Below are 25,572 nucleotides of genomic sequence, written 5' to 3'. Positions count from 1 at the left end.
ATTACTTATCCTGTAACCTTCACTCCTGTTTATGCACTGTTATCCCAAGCAAGAAAAATCAGTTAATTCTGTTTCTAACATCTGATTTAATGCCAGCTAGGAAACTTCTACAGCGTGCACGGGATTTATGCTCCCTGCAGGATGACTTGGTTTCTGAATGACTGTCTTGATGATCTAGTGCGGCACCCTTTCAGCCTGATAGAGACAGTCCTTTTAGTCTTCCCGGAGAGATAACTAAATCATATTGTTGCATGTCATGCCCATCTCATCCTTCCCCTGTTGAGTTTTCTTTCACCCCAGAAGCTGGGCTCTCTGTCCTTCTCAGAGAAATGTAGTCGGAGCCTTAATCTTGGTGTGAGATGAATTCCCACGGGTTGTCTCCAGTTTGACTTGGAGATACTCTGTTGGATCCTTTTTGAGCAGAAGTCTGGCAATCTTGTTTTAGGAGTCATAAGCTCTGTGAAAAAGCAGAAAGCAATGTCTTGCTCCTTCCTTCTATTCACTGCCAAAGGATTTGGAGGAATAATCAGTGGGCAAATAATATCAGTTTTATAGTAACTGTGTAACAGGGTGCCTAGTTAGAGCTGAAATGGAAAAGGGGGGTTAATTTAGGGCTTGGATCTTGTGTTTGTGTTTAGCATTTTGGATTTGTTTTCGCATCTTCATTGTACAACTTCTGCAGTCCCCAAACAATGTGGGCTGAACTGGAACCTCAGCTGAAACAACCCCCAGAGGTTTGGGGTATTTGAAGTCTGCACCCTGACCCAACTCCGAACAGCTACAGCTTGGACGAGTTTCTAATTTAAATCTACAGTTTCTAATTTAAATCCTTTAGAGACTATGGGTGGGATTTTCAAAGAAATAGAGGGTGTTGAAGAGTCATCTCCCTTAGGCTTTTCAGAAATGAGTTACTTCCTGAATTTTCCCCTGACTTTACAGTCTGGAAGAGGAGCGCACCCTAAAGGTTAAGATTAAGGTAAATGGACGCCAAATAGATGCTTGCGGTTCTTCCGAGTTACTTGTGCATGACCTTCAGCTACACTCTTCACTGTCTGTGCTGTGATTTCCTTGTCTGTTTGAGAGGGATAACAGTTCTTGGTGCCTGCAGTAGCCTGCAACTGGACATGATTGCAGAAGTTGCTTTTGGGACGTGGAGAAGGGTCTCTGGTTTAATCTCTACTCTTCATAGAACAGCCCAATTACATTTTACCTGATCCTGGCGATTCTTGTGTATTGGCAGGGCTTCCTAGAAGCCCACAAGATACACATACATGCTCGTTCCTTCATGGAAGATCCTTCCAAGATTTGTTCTCTCCCACGCTAGGACATTTCCTACTCGGTGTTCTGGTTAGTGTCAGACTCCCGAGTTTAACACAGACTGTGCTTCCCTCTCTCTCCCCCCTCCCAAATCTGGGAGGATTCATCTGAGAAACGGGGAGTCTTCAAGCATCGACTCTCGTGAAGAGACTGCAGAAAGGCTGGCAGTATGTAAGTATGACAGTATGACAGAAGTAAATCAATCATGAGTGTTTCCCACAGTGGAAACGTACGCAGGCGCTCTCAGCCTTGAAAAAGTAATAATGGATTTTTCAATCAGCTTGGCATTTAACGTGTTGGTGACTATAATAAACACGAACAAGCCATTAGACCAGACAACATGTTTTCAGTTATTTAGCAACCATCCAGGCTTTGACCAGCAGTTGCCTAAATAAATGCAACAGAAAAGCATAAAGCATCTTTCTCTCCTTCTGGCTGCTCACTTATATATCTTACAAAGATTGTAATAGTATCCTCAGCTCTGTTTCTGTGTGTGTGTGTACCCTGTCTGGAATAACAGAGCCCTCATCTCTGCTAGGGCCACTACAGGCTCTTGTAATACATATCTTACTATCAGACAGCCTTGCAAACTGCCTCCATGCCCCTTATCTATCCACCTCTCTCCCCCCTCTCCCCTGTTCCTGCATCTCATCGGCTATTTTTTAAGTTTCTCGAAGACACAGCCTCATCGCTGTGCCTGATTGCCTTCCAGCTCCCTGTGGAGGTATCCTGACAGGGCCAGCAGGAGTGATCTTGTCCCCGCAGTACCCGGAGCCGTACCCGCCGGGGAAGGAGTGTGACTGGAAGCTGACCGTCTCTCCTGACTATGTCATTGCCCTGGTATTTAATACGTACGTACCCGAGAGCTCTTTGGCTCGCTTCTGTGGCTGCCTGTGGGGACGGGCAGGGGATGCCAGCGGTGGGGCGCTGCCTGGGTCAACTGGCGCTGCGTGGGGGTCCTTTCCTCTCCACAGGAACCAAACCAAACCTGGTAGGACTGTCCCATAGTCCTGGGTAATCTGCTCTCAGACGTTACCTTGGTTTGGGAGAAGATGCACGTGTTTCAGTTGTAGCTCCTCATTGATATACCCCCAGTTTTACGGAACACAGTCGGGTACCTGGGGCGGCACAGGAGGCCCCTGCAGCAACCCTGGCTTATGCTGCTGTGCTCTGGACTGTGCCAGCACTCCTCGAATCCTTACCTGTAGAATGGAGACAGAAATGTCCTGTGCTTAGCTGAGGAGCCGTTTTGGGGCAGAAGCAGTCTCTCAGCTGTGTGTTTGTACAGCTCATCAGGACCACAGTCTCTGTTGTTCTCCAGGGGCTGCTGTAGATGCTCGTATCTCAAGTGCTCTTCCTTTGGCTTTGCAGCTTCAGTTTGGAGCCTGGCTATGATTTCCTTCATATCTACGATGGACCCGATTCGCTCAGCCCCCTGATCGGAAGCTTTTACGGCTCCCAGCTACCCGAGAGGATAGAGAGCAGCAGTAACAGCCTCTTCCTTGCTTTCCGAAGCGACGCGTCGGTCAGCAACACCGGATTTGTCATTGACTACACAGGTGAGAGCTGTCGGGGGTGCACCTGGCCCCGCTGACCTAGCAAACGGGTGGGGTTTTACTGGCACTTCCTCTCAGGTTAAACCACCTCGCTGAAGCACGTGGGAGAGCTCTAGAAACTGTGGGGTCCTCTCTTCGGGCAGCACTCCTGCTGTCTGTTATTTCTACCACCAAAGCTGATGAAGAGGCATGGGAGGGAAAATTGGGAGTTGAAGAGATGGTCCTGTAGGCTGGCAGATGAGCATGGGTACGCACGGTAGATAACAGTCCTTTTATGCTGCTCTTACATGGCTGAGGGTCAGTCACGTGGGGCTTTCATTAACAGAGAAGAAAGTTTTTACATAATTTCTTTTTTTCTTCAAAGAAAATCAAGGGAGATTCCCAGAAAATACGTATTTATGTACAGGCTGATTTCTGTATAATCTTTCTTGCCCCACACTGAATTTTAGTAGTTCTGTCTTCTCCTTATTGAGCAGAATGTGCCGCTTCCTTGCAGATCTGAGCTTTCAGAGCACCAGAGAGCGCTGAACGGGTAACTGGTTATTAGGAATGCTCCACAATGCCGTGGATTTAAGGTTTATTCTTAGTGGCAAGAGCAGCTTTGTCCAAGAAAAGGAGGCGCAGACATAACATACCCAGTGTGGGATCTGGCTTTGAATTTTTGATACTGTCGTTCCAGAGCGCACCAGGTGATGGGGTGGGTGTATCTAGAGGCGAGGATCGCGGAGGTGGGTCTCAGCTCTCTTCAGTCAGTGGAGCTCTCCTGAAATCGGTGCATTTTGCTTCACTTAAGATTCTAAAGCATCTACTTTAAAATTCCCTAATAATTAGTAACATGAAGAGATTAGTTCACGGGTATCTGTGTTGTTAGAGCAGTGGCTTTTTTCTCTTGCTTGCTTGAGGAAGAAATAAAACATTTTGGTGGCTTCAGCTCTAATAGTGAGACACGGGCAGTGGTTAGAGTTTTCTCTGGTGCTTTTAGCTCTGTCGACGGAGCAAGCTGCGAAGTGACAGACCTGGCACTGCTGCTCTGGGAGACGGGGGGGAAAAAAGGGAGACTTTGGCAGAGCGTGTTCCTTGTTTGTGCGTAGGGTAGGTGGAAGAATGGAGTTGTTACAAACTGTAGTAAAAAATATGCTCTGAAAAGCCAGATCTGATGAGCCGGATTTTGCAGAATGGAGAAGAGGATTAAAAGCAGGGCTAGAAAGAAACGATTCTTCAAGCCTGCTCTTGCCTACATGGTCTAGTTTGCAGTACGGGGAAAAAAGCATTGATGGCTTTGGATGCGCTGGATGCGTGCCACTATGAAACACGGCCGTGCATCCGTGGTGTGCACTGTGAAACAGGCTGTTGGGTCTTGTTGGCCCAACTGTGTGCTCTGGGAGCAGTAATAGCTTGTGCTGGAGAGCTGATGGGCTGCTGCCGTGTGTTCAGGGCCGCTGCTGCTTTTGCTGTGTGCTTGGGCAGTTTTCTCCTCCACATCTGAGGTTCCTGCTTTTGAATTTACCTGACCAGAGGTTAAATGATAGTGAAATGGCAATTCCTATTAGTTGTGCTGAACAGATGACTTTCCCTCTAGTAAAGTTATGAGATAATAAGACAAAGGCAATCAGCACTGCTTAAGATTCAAGAGATTAAAAGTTTTCTGCTCTCATTAGAATTGATTTGACTGAAAATTAAGTCTTGGGTTTTCTTCTTTTTCCCTTTCTTTTTGGGCAGCCAGAAAGTAGTTAACAAATGAAATCTTGTTAAGTTAGGGTGGTTGTGCGATGCGTTTTTCTCCTAAACACTCCTACAGTGTTAATCGCGCCTGCATACTTCCCACAAAGCCAAACTGCTGGGAGAAAAGAATGAGGCTTTAAGTTTGCTCATTAATTTCCCCGCACTTTAAAAGGAACCTGGGATTCAAGTCTGAGAAGTGGCAGAAAATAGAACTTTGGGGAATCGAAGGAAGAAGAAAAGAAATGCAGGAGGGAGCGCATGTGAAAGAAAATGAAACACCGAGCTCGGCTCCTCGCCAGCGTGGAATCCCAAGTACAGTTCAAAGATACCGTCTTCTCTCAGCTGTCTCATTGTGTTTGGTTAGTGCTGCAGCCCACGTAGGCTTCTGCCCCTCGCTCCCCAAGTACCGTACATCACCTACGTCAGCTGTGCGTGAGACACTGTTAATTACCACGGGCTTTGTAGTCCTCTTTCGGTAATGTTTGGGGAAAAAAAAAAACCCAAGCAGCCATCTGTCAGTCCCTCCTTGAAACCCCGGCTCTTCTCTGGGACTGGGACCGATGCTAGCCTGCAGCTACGGCCGCGTCGGGTGCATTTCAAACAGCCTCAGCACTTCATTTGAAATTGTTTCAGGGGCAATGGCTCTTCAAGAGGAAGTTGCTCTCTGGGGCCAGGAGGAACGGAGAAAACAGAGAGAGAAGAATGAATTTGGCTTTTATTACTCCAGTTTTTGCATGGAGCATGACAGTGGGAGTGAAGTCGGAATGCAGCAACGCCATAGAAAGGTGTTTGAGGGCAGATCTGCGGCCAGGCGATTTTCCAGTTTAGCTGCAGGGATATAGTGCGCCAGCAGGATTTCTGATAGATGAACTCCTATCTTCCGCTTGTCAGCTGTGCAGCAGAAGGAAAAATCAAACTAAGGTTACCAGCAAAGAAACCGTAAGCATGCACTTACATGTACAGAGGTTTGGTTACTGCCTGCATAAAGCCTTGGACTGAATCACAGGGTCAGGTGAAACTTAAATGCAACAGTTTGGGATTTCAGCTGGGGAGGAATTTATTCTTGGGATGACTTTGCCGTAGGGAGCAGATTTTGGGGTTGAGGCTGGTTCCTGAGAAGGCAGACATGCTCTGCTCAGGCATCCTGTTTAAGGTCTGCTGAAGTTTTCATAATCCTTAGCAAAGTGCTTGTTTGCAACACCAGCTTAGTTAATGCTGTCATTTCTGTGAAAGCAGAGCGCTGTGTTCGTAGCAAGTTCGCTTGAGCCCAGCAAGTATTAGTCTTACAAAGCAGAAGGATAAGTTCTTGATTACAAAATAGGAAAGACAGTTACAAACCAAAAAGCTTAAAGAGGAAAGAGACGGCTTGCAATACACCTAGAATTTATCTCTTGTACCAGTTGCTGCTTAAGAAGTGTTTTAAGTGTCTCAGCTACAGAAAGTTAGGTTTTTTAAACTCAGTATCTCTACATGTATTATCTTTCCAACCAAGATGCTGTATGTGTATCTTAGCTCTACTTGGGACACTTCTGGTTACAGAGCAGCACTGGGTAAGTTTCAAAAACTGTTTCCAGTCAATGTAACAACTCCCTTGGTACAAGGGTCCTCCATCCAGCTGCCAATGCCAGAAAGTAGCACCAGAGACTCTCTTAAATTTGGCCAGGGATCAATCTCTAAAGTGAAGATTATCTTTTCTCATTGGGAAATCAGCTGAATTCCAGTCATCACTTTGCATTGCAGCCCACAAACCACACTTGATGTATTCAGAGTCTGATATTTTCAAGTTGGGACCACACTTTGTTAGTAATGTAAAGGGCAGGCTGGTCATTTGGAGAGCTTTTCCCAAATTATAGCCCGCTTATATTTTGTGGACACAGAATTAGAGACTCAGAATGGTTTGGGTTGGGAGAGCCCATCCAGTCCAACCCCCTGCAGTGAACAGGGACATCTTCAACTCAGCCAGGCTGCTCAGAGCCCCTCCAGCCTGGCCTTGAATGTTCCCAGTGATGGGGCATTGACCACCTCTCTGGGCAACCTGGGCCAGGGTTTCACCACCCTCATTGTAAAACATTTTTTCCTTATATCCAGTCTAGATCCACCCTCCTTTAGTTTAAAACCATCGCCCCTCGTCCTGTCGAAGTGGGGTCAAACTCTATCAGTCACTGCCTCCACCCGAGCAGCTTCTGCTGGGCTGGTGCTGAATGGGGCCCAAGGTTTGGCTCCTCATGCTTGGGGCAGAGGGTAGGAAGAAGTTTCTGAGCTGGATGCTCCAAAGCGGGAGGTTTTCTCCTGCTTTTTAGTACTTCCCATTTCTGTTGTGGGCCAGAAGTGAAGAGGCGTGAAATTGAAAGCAAATGAAGCAAAACTGATTACTTTTCACCTTTCCAAAGGAATGGAAAAAAACCCAAACAAACCCAAACCCCAAGACTTAATTCAAATCTCTTACTATTTCGCCAGAACTATTTTGCCCATCCTGAGCTTATAAACATATATTCAGCATTACTTACGCGTTATTTAAGGTGGAAATTCCCCACAGAAACACTATTCTGTAAAATGCAGTTGCAAGGCAAGCTGTTCAAAAACCATCCAACACTGTTTGCTGTTAAAACAGTCAGAAATGGGAGATGACGCATGACCCTAAACCAGCTTGCATTTGAAAAACAGACTGGTTCTTTGGAAAAGATCTGGGATTTAGCTGGGATGAGCCGGAGGATGCTGGGCTCCCGATGAGCTGGTGTGGCAGCAGCCGAGCTGCCCAGGATGCCAAGGCTGCCCCTGGTCTAGAAGATGATGGTGCAGTTTGTCCTGTCTTCAGTATGTGATGGCAGTTATGGGAAAAAAAAAGTGTTCTAGACAATTTCTCCTGGTGTTGCTTTAAGGCTTAGCTCTTAATAAAGGCTTGCACATGTTCACAGACGTGGAGTTTGCGATGCACTGGGCGGACAGCCGCTCTCCGCTGAAGCTGTTCTCAAACATGCAGATGAAAGCCTGACCTCCTGGTCTAGGAGCTCACGCAGGCTTTGAGTTTTCCTTGGGAAAAGAGAGGGGAAGCACGGTAAATTTCTGCTTTCTGTGGACTAACGAGCCAGTTCTCATGGCATTTTGTCTTGACTGTTTTCTAAACATTTGGCAGCCTGAATCCACGTTAATTGGGACATCAGGGTAAGGTCCTTGATTTCTGAAGTGTCTGAGTGAAAATAAAACATTAATTCTGAACGGGCGAGCTGTGCTGTACTCACTTCATAGCCTAATTAATCAAAGGCTGGGAAAGCTGTGGCTTTCCCACATCCCTCTGCAAGTCTTTCGCTGTCACCATGGAACCGAACACTTCCTTAAAGTTGAGCTCCTGCCTCCCTTTGTAGCCCGCTGCTGAGGATCGTCGGGGCAGTGCATCTGCAGAGGAGCATCCAGCTGGAGACGTGCGTAGGGCCAGTGTGTCAGGATGCATCGTCCTCTGCGGTCAGTGGCGTCCCTGAAGGCACAGACCCTCAAGGGGACGGAGAAACAGTCGAGAATGAGGGAAACACAACGGAAGCCGTGGGGCTGTTGCTCAGCCGTCAGCCACCACCCTTTTTTCAGCAGTCGACAATGACTTGCGCACTGAATGTCAGGATTTTTCAAAGCAAGAGCAGAGGCTGAGATCAAGCACATGGCTAAGGCATCTGACAGCCGGGTGGGAGGCTGACTGACAGGTTGAAGCCACATCAACTTGTTAGATGAAAGGCAGTGAGACTGTTCAAAATAACAAGAGAGGCATAAAGTGGTCAGAAGGAAGCCGCTGGGCGCAGCTTTTGTGTGCAAGGGTCTGAAAGTGAATATTAGCGATTCAGAGAAATAAAGGCTTGCGGAGTGAAAACATATTTTGCAAAAGCAGATCAAGCATTTACGCGTGCAGACGGCTTGTGTGCCACGGCAGAGTGCGGGCCGTGCGACCGCACCGCTCGCCGTCAGTGCTCTGCTTGGCTGATGCCCAGAAGCACTTTGTCGCCTGCGCGGGCCGTGGTGACCAGTCTGCACAGGAATATTCCGCCGACTCCCGGTAATAGTGAAGGCTGGCTTCTCCAGCTGCGGCCGATGTCTCACGCACGTAAGGATGAATGGGGAGGGCGTGTGTTCATCTGAGCTGACCAGAGAGCCGAGGGCTTTGCTTTCCAGTGCTGTGGCTGAAACAAGCTTTTTTGTTCTGATATCCTACTCGTCGTAGTCGGGATTTCTCCGCTGTGCCTAGCTGGTGGCTCAGCAGGACCTGCTGTCAGATCGGCCCAGGAAATAATGGGGCAAAAATTTGTCTTGGCTTCTTTTGTCTTAGAACCCCAACCTTCTCCATCACGTTCTGCGTATCCAAGCTCTTTTGAGTGCTGCAGTAGTTGTGCTTCTAGGCACAGTTGTGTCTCTTCCCAGGATCAGATAAACTGGAACATCTTGTTACTTGCTTGGGGAATGGGGTTGCTCAAAGGAAAAGTGGCTTGTCTGAAGTCCGTGCAGCAAAATGCCACTGACACCGAGGAGAGCCCAGGACTTCGCGATTTAAAGTTTGATGAGCAAGGCGTGCGATGCTGTGAGGAGCATTGAGGCTTGACTCGTCTGTGGCTCCCAAAATAGGGAACTGGTGTTCTAGGAAAAGCCAGTGGCCTCGCTTCTGCATTCCTGGGCAGCTGTTCTTGCTGGAAATGTTTCATGTCCTTTTGTGCTCTGTTTACCTGGTCCTAGCTCCTGGTTACAGCTGTTGTGTGAAGGAAACCATAGAGCTAATCCTATTTTTTGCTGCAAACAAAGAAACAAGAGCAAAGATCCAGGGGCTTTACTGTTTTCTGCTTCTCCCTCCACCCCTTCCCCAAATACTAAAAGCCCATGATTTAATGCTTAAACACATTATAATTGTTCACAGACCCACTGCTCTCAGAAAAGCCCTCATCTTTAATGAGCAATTTCCAAATGACAAAAGAGCAGGATTAATCAAAGCCTCTAATTATATTTCATGCAGGAAAAAAAAAAAAAGACCAAAAAAAAAAAAAAGCAAAAAGCCTTCAGAAGAAGGAGGAAAGAAATATCCAAGTCCTGACAGCTCTGTAGTCTTTACTGGAATTTTCCTATGTAAATGGGGTTTTTAACTCTGCAGGGCATAGCGAACAGAGAGAAAAATGTCTTCATTTTGTCTAACTGCTTGTAATCATTTTGCCATAATTGCAGCCACGCTGCACATCTGGAGAGTCAACCAGCCAGCACATGGCGCTGTGTACTTCCGTGGTGAGAGCGAACGGCTCTGGGATACGGGAGTGGTAGGTGCCAAGGAGATAATGTGAACAGATGTAGCACATCTGAAATATGTTGCATGTTCAATCTGCGTGTATGTGCCCTGGTTTGCAAAGTTCCTCGCAGCCTGTCCCCTGCGCAGGAAAGGAGAGCAAGCGCACATAGTTAAATCGAAGCTTTGCCTCGTTGACTGGGGCTTGGGTTCCAGTAGATATGTGAGTGAACCGAAGCCTTCCTTCTGCCAGTATGCTTTGTGCCGGAGCTGAGCATCAGAGAAGGGTCTGGACCAGAATCTGACCTGTGTAATTGCCTACGTTCAGCAGCGTGGAGGACTGCTTGCGGTCTGAACTCTGCAAGTGGTAATAGTCTTTACGATATGCTTAAGCGAGATTCCCAGGTGAGAAAAGCCAAAAGACATGCCGTTGACCAAAATTTTGGAGTAGCGGTATCAGGCCAGTGACATTCCTGGCAATTCTCTCTTGCAGAAAATCCCCGGGAGTCATGCTTCGATCCTGGGTCGATTAAGAACGGCACACGAGTGGGCGCAGATCTGAAGCTGGGGTCTACGATTACCTACTACTGTGACGGAGGGTATGACATTGAAGGGGTCTCCACGCTGACGTGCATCATGGGAGGGGACGGAAAACCCACGTGGAACAAACCTCGACCTACCTGTACAGGTAAGGCCAAGAGGAAGAGGCGAGCAGAGACTGATCTGCCTGTGCCAGATGCTTCAGCTGTTTATCCTAATGCAAAGCTTGGTGTTTTGTTTGCACAGAGCTGCTTGCAAGGGGACAGAGGTGTTTTTTCTCAGTGTCTCATAATTTTTCAAGTTTTTTTAACACCCTGAGGTTGGGAAGAGCTAACTCGTATGAATTTTCTTCTTCTGAGAGAGAGAAAAAACTGGACAGAACAGATTATCTGCATGACAAAACCTGTGTCCTAGTGCAGGGCAGGATTCAGGAAGCCACTTAAACGTTTGCTTAACCTCTGATCCCTGCTAATCAAAGCCCTTAAGCATGTGCTTTCCTGAGCAGGGCCAGAGTTCACTGAGAAAAAGGAGTGCAGTTTTTTTCCTTAGGAGTTCTGTGGTTTTTTTAGATTGTTTTCTGGCTTCATGAGAAAGCGGTTTAAACGATGGGCTTACAGTCAGACCTTCTTGATCTGACAAGGGAGCCAAGAGACAGCTGTCGCTCTGCCGTGACTGGAAGAATGAAACCGCTGACCTGGGACGGTGCGGGCGGGCAGGATGCCGTTCCTGCTGGAGCCAGGCTCCTGCCGCTGAGAAAGGGTGAAAAGAGTAGGAGCTCATTGTGCCAGGTCCTGAGCTTTCAGGTCAGGTGGAGCGCAGTGTGAATCACACACGAGGCTACACCACGCCACCATACACGTCGTCCCTTAGCCTTGCCATGGCCTTGGTAATTAAACGTGAGGCAGGCATGACCTTGGGTTAGGATAAGCCTTATTGCTCTTAATAAGAGCTCGCAGCGAGAGCTGCAATGCCTGACGCATGGAATCGATCGAGGCTGGGGGCAGCTGACATGGCACAGCGCGTGGGCAGGGGTGGATCTCAAAGCGGCAGGAAAAAAGGCTGGTGTCTCAAGGCTGGCTTTGCTAAAGGCACACCCGGTCATCTCTTCTCGGCTCTCTTGCAGCACCCTGCGGCGGTCAGTACACGGGCTCGGACGGCATCGTCCTCTCTCCGAATTATCCCCAGAACTACACCAGCGGACAAGTCTGCTTGTACTTCATCGTGGTGCCGAAGGACTACGGTATCGATTTTGGATGGGTTTTGAAAAATCTGTCCTGCTGCCTGTGCAGCTCTCATTTGGGTTTTTTTTTTTTTTGTTTGAACAAAGCAGTAGAATAAGTGTGTGTATAAGTGGAGATAAGGGAGACTGGCAAATAGCAAGTGGTGCTGTTGGACGCTATTTGTACTTTGTTGTAGTCAGTAAGGATGGTGGGAACTTTCTGAATTTCAAAACCTATCAGAAATGAGGGGACAAAACCACCAAACCTAACAAAAAACACCATCTTGTGATTCCCCTTCCAGTTCCTGCATTACATCCGATCACACAGAGTTGAAAAATCAGCCAAAAAGTAATTCATGGCGATGAATGCTAGCAGCAGACTCAGAGGACCTCCAAGAATAGAAAATGTATTTACCATAAGCACGTGGTAACCGTGGTGCTAAATAATCCGTCTGTGCAGAGAAGCACGTAAATGTGTAGTTTTATGGATGCGCAGCTATGGCGCTTATGACTGATTTTTATTTTTAAATAACACGTAAATTAAATTTTAAAGCTAGATCCAAACAAAACCCCAATCCATTTAAACGGGCTGGCATTCTTTTTATAGCATCCAGTGCTGCTTAATTTTGGTCAGAGCTTGAATACAAGAATTATTGATGTTCTAGAGATCTTTGAGGCAGCTAACTTGGTATTAGTACTGGTTAACATATTTTCTTGTTTGAAGGCAATTTGAAGTTCTTAAAGAGCACTTGCACTGAGAGCTCTGCCTGTGAAGGTCTCTAAATTCTGCTGTTTGATACTTCTCAGCTCATTGTATTGATCTGGTCAGTCCCCACGGTGTTTTCAGTTGTTTGTGATTTCCTTTGCTAAGATAGCAAGGTGTGACATAAGGATGCCGTGTACAGACATCAGTTATAAGCTGCTTTCGCTCGAATTGCCCTTCTGCCTGTGTGCACGCAGGTTACAGCTGCGTTCCTGGATCTAACTGTAGAAATACTGTGCTCTTCTCTTATGCCTCTTTCCCTGCTTTACTGTAGCTGATCTTGATATTGTCTTAAACACAGTAACTAGAGGGCTAGACAGCCTTGATCTGCAAGTCTCCCTTCTGCCTACAGCAGGATCGCAGCTAAACCGGTTCCTCTTCTCCGCCTGCTACCTTCCCATAGCTTCGTTAAGAGCAAGCAGGAAAACCATTAGTAGCGAACGTTATGCGTGACCCGTCTCCTTCACGGCTCAGATTCTGTGTCCAGCAGGCATCGGGGTGTGCTGTCGTCGCTTTTTTCAGTGCTCCCAGCATCAAAGCTGTGCTGGAAACCTGAATGTGCAGGAAAGAAATGTCGTAGCTTGGTGGATGATGAGTTTCATAGCAAGAGACCTCTCAGCTGGTAAATCTGCAACTGGGCACTTGAAAATGCTAAGCTAGGAGAGGAGGCAAAGGGGAGAAAAGAAACATCTTCCAAGTACAGATTTGGAAGGAAAAAAAGCTGTTATTTTGATCTAAAAAATAAAGATAACTTAAGTCTCTTTGCTCTAGCTAAAGAAAAAAAAAATGCTCTCATCCTCTTTTTATTTTTTCTCCCTTATATAAGCTCTGCCTGCTCCTAGGTGCATTGACAACGTACGCAGTAAGACCCAGAGCGCTGCAGGGCTCCCTCATTAGCAGTCTCTGTGGACAGGCTTAGGACCGTTAATAAAACTGTGAGCGTCCTCTCCCTAGCAGGCATCCACCCTGACCGGAGAGGTTCGCTCTAGAAATCAAGTTCCTCAGGACAAGGATTGTTATTTTGCTCAGGTTTTGTACAATGCCTAACCCAACGGGAGCCCGCTTCATCACAGAGGTTCAATACAAATAATAAATAATAATTATCAGTTGGTGAAATTATATACCTTGTGTTATGTAGGCAGGCAAATGGGATGATTCATAAAAGAATCCCTTTTGGCCTATGAATCAGCGTTAAAGCGTACTGGCAAGTGAACACGGGGGAAGCTGGTTGCTGCTTCTGTTATGCCTACTTTGTGGATAAATAAAGGGCTCCCATCTTCCAGGGCTGTCAGTCAGGCCCTCTTTATCTTTGCCAAGCTCCTGAAATAAAAGCAGCTGAAACGCCTCGGCCCCGGGCCCTGGCTGCGTGGGGCCGGCGGTGCGGCTCGTCCCGCCGCCCGCCCCGACCGGTGCTCCCTCTCTCCGCAGTGGTCTTTGGGCAGTTTGCCTTCTTCCAGACCGCGCTCAACGACGTCATCGAAGTCCACGATGGCCCCAACCAGCACTCCCGGCTCCTCAGCTCCCTCTCGGGCTCTCATACAGGTGGGCAACGCGTCCCCGTCACTGCTGGGAAAGGCAAGCTAAAAATACAGCCTGCCTTTTAACACCTCGCTCTGTGCAACCCATCTGTGTAGCTAATGCTGTAATCTCTGTCTCTCCTGTTTTATCTCTTTCTCCTCATCTAGGTGAATCATTGCCGTTAGCTACCACCAACCAGATTCTCATCAAATTTAGTTCCAAGGGCCAATCTACAGCCAAAGGTTTTCATTTTGTCTACCAAGGTGAGTACAGTTGGGTTCTGGCGATGTCCTCAGATTGGTCCCGAGATAATGGTCAAAAACACAGTGATGTCTCGAAGTGTCCTGAACCGCTTTTGGCGTCTGTGGGTCCGTGCACACTTTCTGTCTGGACAGAAAACATCCCGGGAGATGAAGATGATTTCGGTAGCAGCGAACTCGCAGGGCTGTCTGGCTCCCGTCGGTACTTCGTATTCAGCCCTTCCGTTTTCACTCAGCCTCAGCCCTCGCACGTCCCAGGCTTAGCATCAGAAGTACCTCATTGAATCATGCCCTGAGTACACAGTGAGTTCTTGAGATTTATACCCAAGCAATCTTTCCCGCTGTGGCATTTTAGCGCATTTCTCAGTGTAAGCAGCTGAACGCTTGTCTGGCAGCTCAGTAAAATCCTTCCTCTCTCCATGACATAGGCTTAGGCCTCCTGCTGTCAAACTTCTGCCCCTTGATCCTTTCAGTAACAGCTTGCGTTGCGTTGGGTGAGACCCACTTTGAGATTTTGAAGTAGTAAATAGAAAGTGATGCACAGAATAGTGGGAAAACAGAAGGGTTTCTCACCCACGTGCTTTGTGTACTTGTCTGTGGTTCAGTCAAGCTTTTACACGCACATTACTGTAAAGTGGGGACAGACAGTAAGGGCAGCTTGTGCCTTCTCCGGGGGCGAAATGAAGCATGGTTTAGATTTTCTAGTATCCAGAGATCCGCTCTCTTGAATTTCTGCCTAATTATTGTAAAACAACTGTAGTTCTGATAGTAATCTTCAAAGATTTCAGCAAAGCAAAGGTTTTGATGAAATCAGTAAAGATTGCCTCCTCCCTCCTGCATACTAATTACGAGCTGCACGCTCTTCAGTGATTACTGCATGGCAAGAAGGAGCAAAAGAAGGAGCCAGCCCTGGTTTTGATCTGCCTGGCCAGGCTCTAGTGGCGTCTACTCTCATTTTTACACAACGGAGGAGCTCCCTCTCCCAGAGCCTCCCCACCCGCTGGTGCGCGTGTGACAAGCGCCCCCGACGGAGGGGTCCGAAGCCTGAAGCAGCGTGTGGAGAGCGGAGCTGCAGGGTCAGGCACGCGGGATCCTGTCCCTGGTTTGGAGTGGGCCAAGCCCACTCTCGTCGGTCGCTCGTCGGCTGAGCGGGGGCTCTCTGAGCAGGGGTGCAACTCCAGGAGCGCTTTGGGTGTCTTGGATTTGCCCAAAGTAGCGCATCATCATAAGTGGCTCCTTTCTGCCCCCCCCGTTGCCCGCCCCAGGCCACTGACACGCTGCAGACGTCAGCTTCTTGCTGATCATCTTGCAGGATGCCTTTGACAGTGGGTTTGACACTCACGTCTCTGAATCAAATTAAAATCAAACGATATAGCTAATGTGCTCATCATCTTTGCGTTTTCCTCCCTCCCAGCAACTCGGGCATTAAACATTAATAAATTGTAAAGCAACTCAGAGAAAAATAGAAATTGCTTTCTTCCTCAGCAATAGACATTTCTTTGACTTGTTTTTCCCCTCGCTTATCTGTCAGACTCTCCATTTCTTTCTTTGACTGTTATTTCCAGTACTGAACAGGAGCGCAGGCAATTTCAACAGTTGGAGATGCAGCATCTCAACTTCAATTCCCCTTTTCCTTCTCTTACCCTTCTCATCGTGAAGGAGATTGTTTAAAATTGCTGCCCTTTATAGTAACGAGGCCAAGTGAGCTGAGAAACCTAAAGGGTTTTCTGCTGAGGCTCTAGCATTATATGGCAGACCAACTTTTTTGGAGAGTCATTGCTGAACGCCTCGGTTTCCCTATTTAGGAGTGACCTTTCTGATGTGATGGTAAGTTTTCTGAAGGCAAACAGTCTCAGCTGAGAAAGCACGCATGGTTCTGTGATGTCCCCGCTGCTTTTGCTGCTGTTACTTATTCAGGTAACACTTGAACTGACAGAATTTTGAGTGAAATGTTAATTCTTTCTCTTCTCAACGGTTTGGGTTCGGCCGCGCTCTGGGGTTTGGGTATAATCAGATTCCTATCTTGGTCTTAACGTCTCTTTAACCTGGTACTTAATATTTCAAAATGTTTGCTCTAACCATGTTTTGTTTTCGTTTGGTTTTGCTCTGCAACTGCACGCTCACCCGCTGGTTTCTCCCGTCTGCAATGCAAGCGGTTCCGCGGACCAGTGCCACCCAGTGCAGCTCGGTCCCGGAGCCTCGCTACGGCCGGCGGCTGGGCAGCGATTTCGCCGTGGGGGCGGTGGTGCGCTTCGAGTGCAGTGCTGGCTACGCGCTCCAGGGCTCCCGGAGCATCGAGTGCCTCACCATGCCCGGGGCGCTGGCTCAGTGGAACGTTTCGGTACCCACCTGTGTGGGTAGGTATCCCTGGGTTTGGGGGGAGAAAAGACAAAACAGTTCAGCAGTTTGTGCTAGAAAAATAAATTGCATCCTTCGGGATGGGTGAAAAAGGAAACAACCACCAAAAAAAACCCGATGAAGCAAAAGAAAACCATTTCATACCTCTCGCGCACAGAAGCCAGGCCCGCTTATGAACAAGGGCATTAACCCCAAATGTCAGGGAAGGGCCCTTTTGATCCAGTACTGGGCTGTGGGATCCGGGACAGCATCTAGAATAAATTAGATCTGTCTGAAAGCTGCTTTCACCTTCTCTGGAGGAGAGCAGCTCCTAAAGAACCAGGCTCGTGGGCTGATGTACTCAGCGTTCCCCATAGCTAAGGCTGCTTGTGTTGGAAGTTACACGAGAGATTTACCGAAAAAAGGATTGTTCGTACAAATCTTACCCTTAAATCACGATCCAGTTCTGCTTGCGGATTTGTCCACAGACAGACGTTTTAAAGAGAATGTTTTAGCATAAAGCCAAGTCCTTCCCTGTTCAAGCACTACTTCGCTTATTTCAGTGCCATGCGGTGGAAATTTGACCGAACGCAAAGGAACCATCCTGTCCCCTGGCTTCCCGGAGCCGTACCTGAATAGCCTCAACTGCGTGTGGAAGATAACAGTCCCCGAAGGAGCAGGGATACAGGTACGGTGTTGGCAGCAGCGTGAGCTAGAGGAGGAGAGCGCGCAGTAGCTGGCGCACCTGGAGAGGCCGTGCGTTACGAAGTTGCTGCTCCTCACGGGGAAGGGATCGGTCAAATGTGTAATTCTGTGGAATCAGACATTCGTTTACACTGTGACTGCCAAGAGCGGGTAACATTTCAACGGAGTTTTGCCTCCTGGAGGCACTCTCCATCGGGGATCAACTGGAGCCATGAGGCTGTTCTGGTGTAACCGACTAATTGTGGTATTTTGGGCATGTATCTTTATACTGCTTAATTATGCAACGTTGAAAGCAATGTAAGCTACACCGAGGAAGAGGTGCTTGCTCGGAGTGCCTGCGTGGATTTGTTATGCCAGCAGAGTTGCAGCGGTATGATTATACAATTACAGCTTTGCTGCTCATTGTCTCCAGGTAAATGAGCTCTCTCCTCAGGTCTTTTTGTGGTCCTTATCATTCCTCTGCAGAAACAGTCATGCAAACTAGAGGATGTTGAGAATTAAGCCCAACATCAGAGACCAAATCTTAGATAAAATTCCCATTCAGCACAAATGTGCCTTGTCCTCGCAGAAAGCATCTCACCATGCGTTGCGCTGACATCAGTTGACGCACAGGAGATGGATTCTCTAACAGGCTCATTCATTCCACAGGCCTCATTATCAGAGGGTTTCTTTCTTCTTCTTTACACCACTTTGTCTGTGAGAGTTTTGTTCATTAAGTGCTTTTATTTCTCTATCGTATGTTTGGCTAATAGACTTGTAGGTGGGTTCCTCTCTCTCTGCAGCACTCACAGCTGTTGGCACTCACAGCAGTTGTGTTTCTCTCAGCAGTTTTATTGAAACATCAGCTCTGCCTTGCTGGATTACAGCTCTCCTCTCTCGGAGGGGATTCTTACATGGTGCCACCATCACAACTCAAGCCGAAACCTGGCCCTGGGTCTGGGACGGCGGAGCTGCTGGGAGCGGCACCGGCGGCTTCACAGCGCAACAGCACAAGCCTGGGATAATACTTTGTGCTCTCTGCCAGGCTTTCACTGTGTCCAGAGCGGCAAATTCCACCCCCTCTTAGTTTTTGAAGCCTTTTAAAGCAGTGTTTTCAAAAGCCTCAGAGGTCACTGTCGATACCTTCCTGTTCATCTGTAATTTTAGCCGTTCTCAACACCCCCAGGTGGCAGGAGGGTCCACTTAGCTCAGCCAAACATCCGAACGGTTGAGGCAGTTTGCAAGTTGCCCGGGACTCCTGGGATCGGGAGGTGATAATTCACTTAATTTGTAAAGCCACGTAAATGGATGTGTGCGTTCTGCGCTGCCGTGTTCTAACGCAAACCCTCGCTGCCCCTTCGCAGCCTGCGGAGCCGTTTTTGCACGTCTGCTGAGCTTAGAGGAAAGCGCACGTTACAGCGGGCTGTTAAAAGCATGTCTGTATTCATAAGTACTTGTTTCTCGCCTCTTTGGTTGTGCAAACGCAGCTCTCATGTAAACACTGGAAAATGTCGTGCCAAAGTGTTTTAAAGGTTTTCTTCTTTTCTTTTTGGTGTCCTCCCCCCCCACCCCGCCTTCCTGCTGCGTGTGATCTCTTGCAAGGGAAACAGATATTTTGGGGTGTAACACAGAATGCATGCAAACAAAAAGTGTCTCCTGTGGTTGAGCTTTAACCCTGCCAGAGCCACCAGTTCAGCTTCTAGGTCTGAAGTGGGAAGCGACACAGGGGCCGGTCGTGGGATGGCACCTTCCCTCGGCATCACACCGCATCACATCGGCTTGTGATGCTGGGACTTCCACTGGACGTCTTCTAGGGGGGAAAAAGGCATGGCGAAAGGTATCGGCCCCAGGAGGTAAAACAGCCGCGGCGAAGCCCTGTGCGGGAGCCGTCGGCTGGGGGGCAGCCCAGAGGCAGGCCGATGGCCGCGGAGCCCGACCCGCCGGGCTCCCACCCAGCGGCAGCGGAACCTGCCCCGCTCGCCTCGGCTCCGCTTCCCCGGTCACCGTCACCCGCTTTTGTGTGCGAGATGTTCTCAGTTATCAGAGACTAATTTAAGCATCAGTTTACCCTCATTTTGTACAACAATTAAAGGTTAAACATCTGTAAATCAGAGGAGGAGGTGAAATTAAAGCTTTCTTGGTAGCGGCGAGTCACTGGCAGGATTTTTATGTAATCAGCGTATGAGCTAGCACTTCTGCCTTGAATTATTCATTCCTGTAGCAAACCTTCCCGAGTGAATTAATTTATATACATGGCAGTAAATAGATGCAGATCCCTTGTGAATCCACATGTCAGACTAGAATTAGGACCTTAAAAATGTTTATTCCGTTAAGTTGGGGGGGAAGAGAATAAATAATTTAGAAAATGTAAGAGCAAACAAAGTGCACGTTCTCAGTGCACGTTCCCTTTCAAGAACGTAAATCACAATAGGGGTGTAATTATGCGGCTGAAAGGTATTGACTTGGTCAGTGTGATCCGTAATGGCTCTGCAGGGGTCGCGGCAATTTCCGCTAGATGAACTCCGCTTATTTTTCGGAAGAAGCAACTTTGCAGGAACTTCACAGCCTGCTTTATTATTCAGGATAAATCAAGGTCGAAAAAGGTTAAAATGGCAGAAATAATGGGGTTTGATATATATTTTTTTAAAAAAAGGTGTGTGTTTTCATTTGTGTTTAGTGGGGCAAAGGCAAGCGAGGTATTTGGAGTGGATGAGTAAATACGGAATAAGAACCCCACAGGAGAGAAGGTGTGGGGGTTCACAGAAGGGTTCACGGAGGGAAGGGGGCGTGGGTGCATGTGCACGCCTCTGCGTGCGGTCAGGGTTCGCAGGGCATCGAAATCTCTTCCCCGCGTCCAGTGAACGCGTCCCGCTGAGCGCGGCTGAAGGGAGTAACTGGGAAGAATTCAACGGGGTGACGGCAGATCGGAAGCGTTAGGCTTAGGAGGAAATCTTCGTCCGAAGGGACCTCAGAGAACGGGGGCTCTGCAGTAATAAGCAGATGTGTGAAAGGAAAGGGAAGCAAAGGGAAATCTGCCCACCCGAGTTACCGAAGTTCCGTCATCCTCCCCAAACCCTCCGGCCTCGGTGCCAGCAGCTGCGGCGCCTGCCGCCCGCCGAGACACGGAGTCTGGGGCCGAGCTCTACCAGTCATTTATGCTCCTGATTTGTCTATAAGGGTCCTTTTTTAGGTGGTTGGCCTAGAAGTTTAATTTGAGGTACCCGGTGTTTGAAAATTTCATCTAGAGCTTACAGATTAAAGCTGTTTTTTCCCCAACGCTGTTGGCTTTCTCTCAGCCCTGCTGTCTGACTCGCCAGACCTGATCTACAGCACAGCTTATTTGTCTTAAAGCGACAGTGAGTACTTTGAACTCCCAGTATTTAGGAATAAAGGCGGAATCCATTTCGATGGTAATCACGGAAAATAAAGCTGTGCAATTACACGTAGATCTTTGCTCAGGTATAAGAGCTGCTTTGCGGTGTAAATGCAGGTTTGTCAGATCTCACCATATTACTCATTTGAGGATTGCGCTGATGTTCTACCTAATGGAGTCAAGTGACTTCCTCAAGCCTCCAAACCTCATGGGCCGTGGCAGAGAAAGGCAGGAAATTTGAAAATGCAACTTGTGTGATTTGACTAAAAGCTGAGAAGCAAGGCAGTGGCCGAAACGTCATTGGATTTAAAAAATCTTGTGGTTTAACGGGGGTTTCTTTGTTTTTATTTTAGCTCTTGCGTTGCTAGTGGTTGCTTTCATTTGAAAGGGCTGCAAAAGTCTTCCGGGACTTCTCAAAACAGAAAAAAAAGGCCTCAGTTTCTCAGCTGCTGTAAATTAGCTGCGAAATTACAGGGGCTCTGCCTTTGTGGCAGCAGAAGGCAGCACCCCCGATGCGGAAGTTTGGAGCGTGGAGCTTGCTGGAGAAGAGCTGTGTAACCCAACTGGTGGCAGTCGGAGGCCAGAGGCATCCAAGTTCTGCCAGTGCATTAGCACAGATAAATAGCAGGGCTGACGTCAGCCCCGGGGAGTGTTGCTGACTCTGTTAGCGGCCCTTTCATTGATACCGGTCTGGTTTATTAGCACGATTGCAGGAGCTGCGCTGCTACTTTTTTCTTCTTTTTCTCTTCAGATCCAGGTGATCAGTTTTGTTACTGAGCAGAACTGGGATTCCCTGGAAGTGTTCGATGGAGGAGATAACACAGCCACCATGCTGGGAAGTTTCTCCGGTACGTGTTCAGCATCATGTTCAGTGAAGCCCATCAGTGCGTGCTTGATTCCTGTTCACGTCAGCTGGACTTCAGCACGGGCATAAAATTGAGCGTATGCTTAAGTGCTTCAAAAACTCAGAGTAGATTTAGGCATGTGCTTAAAGGGAATCACGTGCTCTGTTGAATTGGGAATTTGGCTGCTGTTTTCCTGCAGAAAATGTTGATGGAGAGCCTTAAACACAAAACCAGGGGGCTAGGTTTGGGATTTTTGTGAAAACCCATGAGCGCTTCCACAGCCTGGAGGGGGGAGTTCCCGCAGCGCTGCTGGGTTGTGGGGGGTTTGCTCAGACCACCACACTTGGCAGGTTGGCCTAACCTGGCCGATGTGCTCCAAAAGGGATGAAAAGCTACAAAACCACCTTTCTTCGGCTCAGCAGTGGGGACCGTGGCTTTTAGCAGAGCAGGGCGTAGCAAGAAGCCCAAGAGCATTGTAAAGCTTTCAAGTAGCAGAGCTGATTGCAAACTGATGGCCTGATTCTTGCTTATTTAATGAACGAATGTGTTCAAAGTGCTTTGAGGTTGGTAAGGAGGAAGGGGTCATGCCTAAGGCCAGAAGACTCTGCTCCCAGCGCTGTGTCTGGGGTAGAACTGCCTTGACCTGGTGCTGCAACAGCTTCCAGGGAATGAGGCAGGAGAAGGATTCTGGACCTTGCGGGAGACCTGCGCTCCACCCACGCTGCTTCTCATCCCTGGTTCCCTTCTCCATGCCTTCAGTCTCTCTGGTCTGTAAGTGGTAAAACTTCACATGATGAAATTCATCAGTAGACTTTGAAAAGGCCATTGCAGAGAGGCCTTGGGTATTTCTCAATTGGCCTCATTAGAACCTGATCAAAACCAACAGCGCTTGTTAAGTTAAAGGACTTTCTGTTCTCAGCCTCTTCTGCAGCTATTCTCCGAGGACATGGAGGAGGAAAAAAGAATCCTCTTCAGTATCTTTGTGCACCTCTTGTTTTCCCAGGAACTACAGTGCCTGCGCTGCTGAACAGCACTTCAAACCAGCTCTATCTGCATTTCTATTCGGATATCAGCGTCTCTGCTGCCGGCTTTCACCTGGAATACAAAAGTAAGAGCAATTCAGCCTTGATCTCGCAGTTCCTCTGAGCGATGGGGAAATGGTTACGGAGTCGTTGCCTTCTAGAAGTGGAAGCTGCTTAGTGGGGGAGGGGTGGCGAGCTTTAAGGCCCATGCGTATGTGGTTCCCTGCTCTCAAGTTGCAGAGCGAGTGTGAGCATGAAATGGAGAACAGATGCAGCAGAGATGTGGAGTCATGGGGTGACCCTCGTCTTGCTGCTGATGCACTTCGCAGCACCCGTTTGGTTTCTGTATTCTAGCGCAGGAGGTGTTGCAGAGGGCAAACTATTAAAAATTTATGGAGAGTTGGCCTGTTCAACCCAGTGCTGCAATCTTTGCTCGGGAAGTGCCTAAAATTATGCTTGCCAGAGGTTGGGAGGGACTGCCAGCCCTTAGCTGGAAACAGCATGCAGAGCCAGACAGATCTTATAGAACCATTTAGGTTGTGTAAGATCTTGAATATCATCAAGTCCAACCGGTAACCTACTGCTGCCAAGTCCACCAGTAAACCATGTCCCTAAGCACCACGTCTGCACATCTTTTAAATACCCCCAGGGATGGTGACGCCACCACTTCCCTGGGCAGCCTGTGCCAGTGCTTGACAACCCTTTTGGTGAAGAAATATTTCCTGATACCCAACCTAAACCTCCCCTGACGCAGCTTGAGGCCGTTCCCTCTCACCTGTCACTGGTGACTTGGGAGCAGAGACCAGCCCCCCCCTCACTCCATCCCCTCTCAGGCAGCTGCAGAGAGCGAGAAGGGCTCCCCTCAGCCCCCTCTTCTCCAGGCTAAACCCCCCCAGCTCCCCCAGCCGCCCCCCAGCACACTTGTGCTCCAGACCCTGCCCCAGCCCCGCTGCCCTTCTCTGGACACGCTCCAGCCCCTCAAGGCCCTTCTTGTCCCGAGGGGCCCAACCCTGAGCCCAGCATTCGAGGTGGGGCCTCCCCAGGGCCGAGCACAGGGGCCCCATCCCTGCCCGGCTCCTGCTGGCCACCCCAGTGCTGACACAAGCCCAGGGGCTGGTGACCTCCTTGGCCACCTGGGCGCTGCTGGCTCATGCCCAGCCGGCTGTCAGTGATACATCTTATGATACTTCTGGTTGGAAGGACCTCAGAGGTCATCTCGTTGAACCTCCTGCTTTCAGCAGGTTAGATATGAGGTAAGACTAGATCGCTCACTTTACACATCTTTATGCCATCTGTGCTTGAAAAACGCCAGGGATGGAGACTGCAGAGCACAGCCTTTCATCACAGGATGAGTGCTGCAGCCCCTAGCCATCCTGGTGCTCCTCTGCTGAACTCGGTCCACTTTATCATGTTTTCCTTATGTTGTGGGGCACAAAACGGGGTACGATATTTTAGGTGCTGTCTAATGGGTGTTGAGCGGGGCGGCGGTAACCACCTCCCTCCGCCGGCTGGCTGTGCTCTGGTCCTTACAGCCCAGGACACAGCCAGCTGCCTTTGCGGCCAGGGCACGCAGCTAGATCCTGTTGGTATTCCTGGCTGCTCTGTGTTTAGAGGTGCAGTGTCCAGATGCTGGATAGCATAATTCCCCTCGTGATTGATACGAACACATGGCCACCCTCCTTTTGCCGCCTCCAGCTCAGGAAGGCGCATTGGCATGAGCTAAATGGGAAGCCTTGAGATCCTGTTCGGAAGGAGGCACAGCCCAAAGCGTGGGCACCCACTCCTTTCTCCCCCTCTGTTGTGTTGGACAGTTGAGTGGGTTCATCCGCTATGGGTTACGCTGAGACCCTAGGAGAGCGGCAGCGGCTCTCATGCGAGGTTGCATTCAGTTCCTGGGTATCCAGACCTGAGAGCACCATCATGTGTGATGGTATACAGAGACTGTTTTAAAAAAAGAAATCCCCAGTGGTAAGAGAACAAACCTGACTAAAACTGGAAGACATGGCAGGGAAGAGAGTCTCTTGGGAAAGGGCTGTCAGGTTCGGATAAGGGTGCCAAAAACGCGTTCTCCCCCATGTCTGTGATTTGATTCCGGCTGTTGGAGCAGATGTCCGTTCAGGGGAGGTGCGCTACAGCCAAGCCGCGGTGGGTCACAGCGATGGTGTCTGTTACCTCGCCGATGGTACCGTACCGAGGGCTCGAATTATTCACACGTAGTGGCAGCAGCACAGCGTACAAGCAAGCAGGTGCAGAACAGCAGCTCTCAGCTCTATTCAGCGCGCCTACGTTGAACATTCAGCCGGCAGTCAGGAAAGCAAGCAGGCTCGTGCGTTTGCAGGGCGCTAAAGAGACAGGCGCGAGAGGGCCAGGAGCCAGCCTGGCCTTTGTGCAACTCTCAGGGAACGGGTTAATGCGTGGCGATAGCCTGGCTCTGTCCCTGCGTCGGTAGCAGCGATGGCGAGCTGACGAGAGAGGTGCTGGGAACTGCTGTCTCTGCTCACGCAGCCGTCCCTGGGGCAATGCAAACGTAATTGCTTCTTGCTGGACACTGTCTGACGGTTGGTTCTGAGCACAATCCTTGTGTTTGTCTCTGCAGCCAGCCTATGTTCCGTTTAATTTTCCTAAAACAGAAAATAGATTTGAAAGTGCATTTCGCTTTGTAAAATGTTCACAGAAACGGCATAGCTGTTTGACTGCAGAGACTGTGTGCCTTTAGACTAGTACTAAGCTTTCCAGGTTTTACTGGGTTTGCAGATGGAAACCTCGCGTATTAATGGGTCCATCAAGATTATGGCAACCAACAAGATTGGGGAGAGAAAGCGTGCCCCACGTGGCTCTCTGGGAGCTGGAGAAATGGATGTGATTTTAGAAATTCTCTTGCTGCGATTCCTTTTCTTCTCCATTTCTATTTCGATCAGGAAGTTCTTTGAGGATTATATTACCCCATTGCAACAATCATGTTCAGGTTTTTCGTGAGGCTTGTGATTATCAGGCTTGTTTGGTTTCTCTGCTGAGAAAATTAATCGGTGTTGATTTTTCAGGGCAGCTGGAAATAATATATTTTTTGCTTTGCTTGTACAGTTGGAATTTCACAGCTCTGAGCCCCAGGTTTTGCCTTTGTTCGGTTAGAGGTGCTGCAAGGAAGTTGGGAGAGATGAGTTAAAACACCAG

General features: G+C 48.7%; 1 protein-coding gene across 2 annotated transcripts in view; it reads left to right on the top strand.

The window, feature by feature from the left end:
* The window catches only part of CSMD2 (CUB and Sushi multiple domains 2), a 351,736-nt gene that overhangs the window by 262,008 nt on the left and 64,156 nt on the right, over positions 1-25,572 (top strand). For both annotated transcript variants that reach the window (XM_075115031.1, XM_075115030.1), the window contains 10 exons: positions 2,030-2,168; positions 2,689-2,876; positions 10,334-10,528; positions 11,504-11,620; positions 13,791-13,904; positions 14,048-14,143; positions 16,294-16,497; positions 17,041-17,165; positions 21,286-21,382; positions 22,383-22,487. In XM_075115031.1, coding sequence (XP_074971132.1) covers positions 2,030-2,168; positions 2,689-2,876; positions 10,334-10,528; positions 11,504-11,620; positions 13,791-13,904; positions 14,048-14,143; positions 16,294-16,497; positions 17,041-17,165; positions 21,286-21,382; positions 22,383-22,487 — 1,380 coding nt within the window. The remainder of the gene's footprint in view (positions 1-2,029; positions 2,169-2,688; positions 2,877-10,333; positions 10,529-11,503; positions 11,621-13,790; positions 13,905-14,047; positions 14,144-16,293; positions 16,498-17,040; positions 17,166-21,285; positions 21,383-22,382; positions 22,488-25,572) is intronic.

This window comes from Phalacrocorax aristotelis, chromosome 20 (genome assembly GCF_949628215.1).
Source record: "Phalacrocorax aristotelis chromosome 20, bGulAri2.1, whole genome shotgun sequence".
In the NCBI taxonomy this organism is placed as follows: Eukaryota; Metazoa; Chordata; class Aves; order Suliformes; family Phalacrocoracidae; genus Phalacrocorax; species Phalacrocorax aristotelis.
Note: the sequence above shows the minus strand (reverse complement) of the source record. Positions and strands in the feature narration are given on the sequence as shown.